At 55.8% G+C, this 8466-nt stretch overlaps 1 protein-coding gene across 1 annotated transcript in view; it reads left to right on the forward strand.

The window, feature by feature from the left end:
• Window positions 1-387: 387 nt before the first annotated feature.
• Window positions 388-8466, forward strand: part of ASS1 (argininosuccinate synthase 1) — a 20550-nt gene continuing 12471 nt past the window's right edge. Inside the window, exons 1-8 of the mRNA XM_010720898.2 lie at window positions 388-494; window positions 2234-2361; window positions 2673-2741; window positions 2955-3143; window positions 4752-4808; window positions 5146-5220; window positions 6791-6861; window positions 7315-7345. Coding sequence (XP_010719200.1) covers window positions 2254-2361; window positions 2673-2741; window positions 2955-3143; window positions 4752-4808; window positions 5146-5220; window positions 6791-6861; window positions 7315-7345 — 600 coding nt within the window. The 5' untranslated portion in view covers window positions 388-494; window positions 2234-2253. The remainder of the gene's footprint in view (window positions 495-2233; window positions 2362-2672; window positions 2742-2954; window positions 3144-4751; window positions 4809-5145; window positions 5221-6790; window positions 6862-7314; window positions 7346-8466) is intronic.

An 8466-nucleotide genomic window follows, 5' to 3' on the forward strand; every position in this document is an offset into this window, starting at 1 on the left:
AGGCCTGCTGCTGATCTGAGTGCGTGCACAAGGGGAGCATGGTGTTACCCCATGCACAACTCTGCTCCCCCCCCCCATGCACCAGCCTCCCCCAAAGCTGCAGCTCTCCATTTCCAGGACTTTCAAAGAAATTCTTCCTTCTCCTGCAGAGCTGGGCTGGGCAGGAAGTCAGGCAGCTATGGGGCAGCTGTTCTCTGCCCCTCATTTTCCCACCTGATGGGCTCTGGGGGGTGAAACCCTGCAGCTGTATGGCTGCAAAGTGGGGGACACAGGTAGCAGCACTGGGCAAAACCCTCATCCTAGCTGGGGTGTGAGCTGCACACCCAGGCACCTAGAGGGCAGGGCTCCACTGGGGACGGTGCCCACGGAGGGGACAGTCCTTTGGCAGCTCCGCCTGCCCCCGCCCGCCTATAAGGGAGGAGGAAGAGGAGGAGGATGCTGGACGCTGGGCTGGAGCACTGAGGGCAGCTGGTTTCTACGGTCCTACAGAGCGGGTGAGTGTGGGCACAGCAAGGGGAGAGTGACGGGGAAAAGGGGCCCTTTTCTGTAGGGGTCTGCTCCTGGCTGACCCTTCTCCATCCACACCCAGCTCTGCCCCACCGTGGGTGTGTGGGATGGGCTCAGAGGAGTGGGACGGGGGATTCCAGCCCCTTCTCATCACTTATGCTGCACCAAACCACTTCTCACTCAGTTTTTGGGCACTTCCCACCCACTCGACAGTGTCCCAGCTTGGCTGCCCACAGGGGACTGGATTTGGGACCTCAGCTGGCACCATCCCATTGCCCTCCCTGCTCTGTTTGGGGATGCTGGGGGCAGGATGGGGCCCCTATGCTTGCACGCCAAGGCTTACCCTGCTGTCCCCTGCCAGACTGCCTGGGGAGGGCAGCTCCCCTCCTTGCCAAAGGTTTCAGCTTTCTGTTCAGGCACCATCACTCCACCCACCTTTTATTTCTCTTGGTTTAAAAACAAAATCTTGGTGTCCCTGCAGGGCAGAGAAAACAGTCTCTCCAGTACAAAGTGTAACCAAAGTCACAAGGAAATTGCTGCAGTGCAATCAGAAGGGTTGAGAAAGTCCCGAGATGTTCTCCTTCACTGAGCTTTGTTTGCTTTTATTTACTGTCACATAAGGCTGAAACTTTGAGGCTCTCCCTTCCTGGACAGAGAGGCTGAGCACGAGCACTGTGTGTGGAACTGGTGGCCCTGGGCTTGGGATGTGTTCTCAGGGCAAACAAAAGCCAGATTCCCATACCTCTCTGGGCAAAGCAAAGTGTCTGAGCAGGAAAATGCAGAGGTGTTTGCTCCATCCACTGCTGCTCACAAACCAAGTGTGCCCATTCTCAGCAGCACTCAGTTCGGGCAGCAGCAGCGATGCTGGATGCTGCACAGGGAAGTGGTTTGGGGTGCAGGGACTGTGCAGATGCAGGATTGTGTGGGGGCTGGTCCCTTTTGGGAAGTACAAGTTGCCTTTCCTGTAAATGCCCCAGTGAGAGGAAAGGAAAGGCTGAGCCCAGTGTGCTGGGCACACACCCAGCTCTGTGCACACCCAGATGCCGGGAGTTACGGAAATGCTGCTTGCACAAGACTGGCTGCTGCCTGCATGGCAGGGTGAGGGGGCTGAGTGGTGGATATGGGGCTGTCAGACCCCTCTGTGCTTCAGCAGAGCCAGACCCTGCAGCAGGGAGAGATTACACCATGGGGTGTAATGTGGGGAAGTGCATCCTGCTGCAAAACGTGTAGGACACTTGGGGAGCTGGGCAGGGAGAGTTCTCTGCTTGCAAAAGCAGGAGCAGGATTGTGCTGACTTGGCGAGAGCAAGGAGGTTGTTCAGGGTGGGATTTGGCTGTCTCTTGTCTGTTGTCTCTGGCCAAAGTTTGGCTGGCATCACCTCTGTGGGGCCCTAGATCCACGGCCTGGCTTGGAGACAGCCCTGAGCCCCTTCCCACAGCCAGCAGAGCCCTGGGGTTCCCAAATGCCCCCTGCAGAGCCCCACAAACTCAGAGCTTTGTCACCCTGTTGCTGGCTGAAATCCTTCATGCTCTCAGCCAAAGGCTGAGGAGCACTGAATCCCTGTGTAGAGGTTTCCTGCGTAATTAGGACAAACACCCACTAACTATTAATTAGACTTTGGGCTGTGGCTGGGGTGCTGCTCATGTGCCCAGTGGGGCTGGGATGTGCTGGGTCGTGCCCAAGCACAGCGCCTGCATTATGCTGAGCTCAGCCCCACACTTTGCAGGGTGCTTAGGGAGTGCACAGATGGCTGAACCCAGGGACACCGTGGTCCTCGCCTACAGTGGGGGCCTGGATACCTCCTGCATTCTGGTGTGGCTGAAGGAGCAGGGCTACACTGTCATCGCCTTCCTGGTGAGCCCGGGGGCTGCTGGGGGTGGGTCTGGGGATGTAGGGGCATAATGGGGATGTGTGGGGTGCATGGAGCGCTGGTGAACATCACCCTTTCTGTGTGCAGCACTGCTTGTCCTTGCTGGCTGATGACAATCTTAATGGGGCACAGCTGAGGGGCTGGCAGAGGGCAGCGCGGCCCCAAATGCCAGCTCAGATGGAGGGAATTCCTCCTGCTCATCCTGAATGGGCTCCAAGCCCAGCCCAGTCCATGCAGACCAGACATGCCCTTGATTTTGTGCAGGCATCCAACCGAGCTTTTCTCACTTTTCTAGGCCAACATTGGGCAGAAGGAAGACTTTGATGCAGCCCGAAAGAAAGCACTTGCACTGGGGGCTGAGAAGGTACCATGGGGAGCTCTGAGAATCCCCCCCAGTCCCTTTCCCAGGGGTTTGGCACCTAAATCTTTTGGCAGCCTTTAGAAAAGGGGAGAACAAGAATTCCCTCGCCTTGCCATCCCCTTAGGATGGCATAGGCACAGTCTATGGCACAGCTCGCATAGGAGCTGGTTGCATCCTCAGCTGCCCTCCATCCCAGTGCTCCTTCCATCCCCTCAGGTGTACATCCAGGATGTCTGCAGGGAGTTTGTGGAGGAGTTCATCTGGCCAGCAGTGCAGGCTAATGCACTGTACGAGGACCGCTACCTGCTGGGCACTGCGTTAGCCCGGCCCTGCATCGCCCGCCGTCTGGTGCTGGTCGCCAAGGAGCAGGGGGCCCGATACATCGCCCACGGGGCCACGGGCAAGGTGAGGGGCTGGGGGGGCCCTGACTGCTCGTGCTTGCGCGGTGAAGCGTTCGGGGAGTGCTGGTGGGATAGCAGAGCTTTGGTTTTGCCGCTAGAGGCAGCCAGAGACCGTGGGAAGGATGCTCGGGGAGGATGCTCTGCGGCCGCTCTGCGCTCCTGCTTCGCTCTCAGCCAACCTGGGAGAAGGATGCAGGACTTGTGCCGCGATGTCCCAGAAAAGGACAAAGCCATGGGGCACAGCTATCGTACAGCCTGATTTTTGGGAGGTCCTCTGCGGAGGCAGGAGTTGGACTCGATAATCCCTATGGGTCCCTTCCGTCTTGGGATCTTCTGTGATCCCTTCTGGGAGTGCTCAGGGTGACCCCATCACCAGGTGCCAGCAGTGCAGCTCTGCAGGGTGCTGTGTGTGCACCCAGGCCGCCTCCTCCCATCTTTCAGGGACCCTCCATGTAGCCCACAGCCCTGGCCGTGGTCCAGGTGTAAGGCAGGTTGGGTTTGGGGTCCCTGGTGGCAGAGTCCTGCTGGAAGGAGGACATTTGATGCACTCGGAGGTTGAGGACAGAAGGGCATGCCTGCCAAGATAGCTCCATTGCCACAGTGCCTCCTGTTCCTGCCACGCTGCTTTCCCCACATCCTTCTCCTGATTCACCCAGCAGCATCCCCCTGAAAGCACCCACTGAGTGTGCCCTGAGCGCTGCTTATTTCTCTTCATCCCTGGGCATCACTGGCATCAGTGCCACCCTGGGGATCCTCGGCTGCTCCCCAGACCCCCACCTCCTCGAGCCATTAAGGCAGAGGCAGCACTGCGGGTAACCTGACCCTGCACGGCCCTGCAGCGTCCGCAATGCGCGCCATCTGCGGTGTCCCCACTGCAGGAGCAGATGGAGGTGTTTTGGGCCTGTAAGGGAAATGAGTGCTCCGTCAGCTCTGCTCGCCTGCATGTAATAGTCCTGGGGGATCTCACAGCCCGGTTGTAAATGTATCCTTCAGGCTGGGGACAAGAGGAAGGAGGGGGTCCTCACGCCCCTTGGCGCTGGGGGAAAATGGGTTTGGTGAGCCCTGTTCCCTTGGAGGACACCCCTTCCAGCTACCTGCCCTCGTTAGCTGTGCCCCACCAGCACGGGCCAATTAAGATAGAGAGAGGTTCAGAGCATCCTCCTGGGTGGTGAAGTCTTCCTCTCCCTTCATGGAGAAATAAATACTCAGATCAGGGCTTCATAGGATCACATAGGCTGGGAAATGCTTTTAAGGATCACCAGGTCCATCCACAGGTTGGGTTTTCAGGACTCTCAGCCCAGGGGAGGGCTGCTCTTGGTAACCTCAGTGCCTACTGTTGGGACAGTTTGCACCCCAAAACACATCCCCCTTGCTCTCTGCTGCATTTTGGGACGTGTCTGGGCTCTCCAACATTGCAATGGGGGCTGCATGCACGTACAGTGCGTGGCTGTGTCTGTCTGCACCACTGCACTGGTGCTGTCCCAGGGACAAAGCTCCAAAGCAGCCTCCCGTCTCTCACCCTGAAGGGACTGAAGGATATGGCTCCTATGGGTTGATGAGGTGGGGGCACCTGCCCCAAGGCAGCCCCTCAATGTCTCCCTGTGTGTTTCAGGGTAACGACCAGGTGCGCTTCGAGCTCAGCTGCTATGCGCTGTGCCCCAGCATCAAGGTAAGGACCCAGCCCACCTGGGGAATTCTGCTTTAACACAGACACAGCTCTCCTTAACAAGCTGCCAGCTGCACCGAGCTACGTTTTGGTATTTAAGGGGGGGCCGTAATGATCCTTAATTGATCTGTTTTTCCCCCAAACACCACGAGGCCGCTGAGCAAACAGCGCAGTGGCAGCTGCTGGATGATCAATGCTGCCTGCTTCCCCCTGGCATCCAGCACCTTGCGAGGGTCAGGGTTTTGGGTTACTCCACCATTGCACGGAGAGATTGAATTTCAACTGGGGAGGGGTTCAGGGGGCAGAGGGCAGCGAGCCTCATGCTTCTGCTTGCCTCCAGGTCATCGCACCGTGGAGGATGCCTGAGTTCTACCAGCGCTTCCCTGGGCGCCGTGAGCTGATGGAGTATGCCCAGGTAGGAGCAATGGGATGCTCATATGGGATGTGGGATGCTCACCACACCATGTGGGCAATGGCAGTGAGATCCACACAGCATTGCTGCAGCACCCCCACTGAGTTCTCCTGGAGTGTTGTTTTTTTTCTCCTACATATATATATATATATCTATCTTTTTTTCTCATAATTACCTGGCTGCTGTTTGTAACCGATTTCCCCAAGTAAACGGGTCCCAGCTCAACGACTTGTGTAATAGACAAAGCAAACGCACTCCTCTTTGTTGTCCCTTCCTTTTTGAAGTACAAGTTGCAATAAAACACATTAGAAGTTTTGCATCAGGTTTTTACGTGCCCACCAGGGTACCTTTCTTTTTTAGCGACTGCACGGAAATGCTTGACAACTCGGCTCAATCAATCAAAAGGGAAAAGGCAGCTCTGTGCATACACCAGAAAATTGCTTCAGTTTTTAAATAGCTGCCATCCAGGCTGCCTGGCAGCACGGGGATGGTGAGGTGTGGGGCCACGGGAGCTCAGAGCAGCACATCGGGGCTGCACGTTGAGGATTGTGTTTGCCATCTGTTGGTGTATTATGAAGGGGCGAGTTTACGAGAGCTTTCCATATGTTGCCAAACAAATTGTCAAATAGGGGAGTTATTAAGAGCGTGGCATTTTTATTATAGGGAAAATGGAACATGTGTTTTGGGTTTGGGTTTTGTTGTGGTTTTCTTTTTAATCTTTGTGTTTTGTGTTTTTCTTTTTCTTCGTTTGGAAAGGGGGGGGGGGAATGGAAAGTGAAATGGGTTGGGGCCCAAAGAGAAGAGGTTGGGGTTGAGGGTTTGCAGTACTTGCTCAGCACTCTAAAGAAAAGGGAGTTTCCCTTCTTTCATGCTCAAGAGAAGGAGATGTGGGCAGGTCCTCCATGCCTGGATGTGCTCAAGGCAGCACAGTAATTGCTCAGCATGAATTAATGAAGATGAAATGTCTTCTGTCAGGATCCAGGAGGGCTCTGTGATGGGAGCGAGGGGCCTGGTGGGGCTGAGCTCTGCGACCCAGCCCTTGTGCTCTGTATATGGCAAAGGGTAGAGGCTGGGAGATGTGCTGCCCCGAGGGATGGGGCAGGAGAGGCGTCATTCCGCCCTTGCACCCACTGAGCTGTGCTTCGCCTTCTCTGCAAGTCAGAGCTTGTGGCTGAGGTCCGTTTGAAGTGCAAATGTGCTGCCTGCTCTGTAGGTAGGAGCGGGTTGGGGCAGTGGAGCTGCCCAGTGAGTTCAGGTAATGGGTTAAGGACTGTGGGCCACATGTCTCCATGTTATCTTCCATTTCAGAGGATCCTAGCTTGGGAACAAGCCAACCTGGCCTGGAAAAAGATGTTCAACATCCATTCTAACATGTCTATCACCTGGGTTAAAGGATGCCCTGGTTGCCCCAAGGTGGAGTTGATGGAATGCAGGGTTGGAGGCACAGCTGTCTGTGCTGCTGGTGCCCATGGGGTTGTGCCTTTGTGTTTATGGGGCTGAGTCCCACGGAGGCTGTGCTGGAGGCTGGCTATCCCTGTGGACTTGCTCAGCACTGCTCCCCTTCTCTCTGCAGAAACATGGCATCCCAGTGCCTGTGACACCCAAGGCGCCCTGGAGCATGGATGAGAACCTCATGCACATCAGGTGAGCAGACACCATGGTGTCATGGTGCCCCCACTGCATGGAGGGGCATGACATATGGCCAGCACAATCCTTTACCCCAAAGCAAAGAGCCTGCTCCCCATCATAGAATGGCTTGGGTTGGAAGAGACCCCAAAGATCATCTGGTTCCATCTTTCTGGACTGTCCCATGATGAGCTGAATGAGGCTGGCCCAAAATCTCCACCGTTCTAAAGCTATGTAGATGCCCACGTCCCACGTAGCACCGTTTGTCTCTTGGGTCCTTGCAAGCCCTGGGTTCCTTAGCAAGGTTACTGCTGAGTCTCCTGGAGAACATAACGCACCTTTACCCCCATTGCTATGGGATGGCTATGCCGTGGGTGGTGGCAATGGTCTGAGCTGGTCCCAAAGCTCCGTGGATTCACAGTGCAGTGACGTCTCTCTGTCTCTCTCTCCCTCCTTCCCTGCCTGTTGCAGTTATGAAGCCGGGATCCTGGAGAACCCCAAGGTAATCGATCACGGCCGGGTGGCAGCTACAGGGCTGAGGGCGTCTCGTGTGTTTGCAGCCTAATTGGAAATTTCACGGCAGGCCGTGTGTGGAGGGGAAGCCCTGCCCAGCCCCTCCGCCTCCTGCAGCACGCTAATTGCCATTGGTGTCAGCAGGGGACGAGCCTGTTTCAGGGTGACACTGGAAGGGAAAATGTCATGGGGCAGCAATAAAGGAGCAATTACACTGATGAGGTGCTGGTGGCTTCCCCATGTGGATGGAGGAGTTCTGGCTGCTCCCCACAGCCTCTTTTGCTTCCTCCTCTTCTCTCTCTGGGAGGAAGCCACGGCTTCAAAGTGACCTCCTCCATGGGACCACCACGTTTCCATGGGCTGCGGACTCTTGGTGCTGCACATGCTCCAGCTGCTGGGATGTTCAGCAGCCATTCAGCCCTCCATCAGCGTCAGTTATGGCTGGACAGGAGCCATTTGCTGCTTAGCAGACCCTGGTAGGTTGGGCACATGCCTATAGCATGGAGATGCAAGGATGGAGACTGTGGAGAGGGCATCCTGCCCCCCCACTTCTTCCCCATTACTGCACCAGTGCCTCTCTGCATCTTTGAGCAAGACCCCATAGCTCTGCCCAGTCCATGTCCCTCCCAGTCTGGAATGCTAGGTAGAGAATGTTCCCTGAGCATCCTTTGGAGATGGGCACATTGCCATCCATCGGTACTGGGAGGTGGCCGTGTGCTGTCACCACTGTTCCCCAGCCCAGGATGAGGGTGGCTGGGGTGCCAGGCACGGTGGGTCCCCTCCCAAAGCCCAGAGACTGCCAACGAGGGATTTGAAAGCAGATGGTTGAGCTATTTTCTGCCTCTGTGAGGCCCGATTGAAGGGCAATGAGGCAGCTAATGCGGAGAAAGATAGAAATTTACTTGCTTTAACTTCATATGGCACTCTGAAAGAGTTCATTCAGTCCCGGGCACAACAATATCAGCCGGATGAATAAACCATTTGCGGCATCGATAGCTCTGCATCATGGTTTACTTCATGGACCATTTGCTTCCAATTTCTTCTCTTCTTGCCCCGTTTTTCTTGCTTCTTTCTCCCCCCCTTCTTTCCACACACTCTTCCTTTTTTTTT

This window comes from Meleagris gallopavo, chromosome 19 (genome assembly GCF_000146605.3).
Source record: "Meleagris gallopavo isolate NT-WF06-2002-E0010 breed Aviagen turkey brand Nicholas breeding stock chromosome 19, Turkey_5.1, whole genome shotgun sequence".
In the NCBI taxonomy this organism is placed as follows: Eukaryota; Metazoa; Chordata; class Aves; order Galliformes; family Phasianidae; genus Meleagris; species Meleagris gallopavo.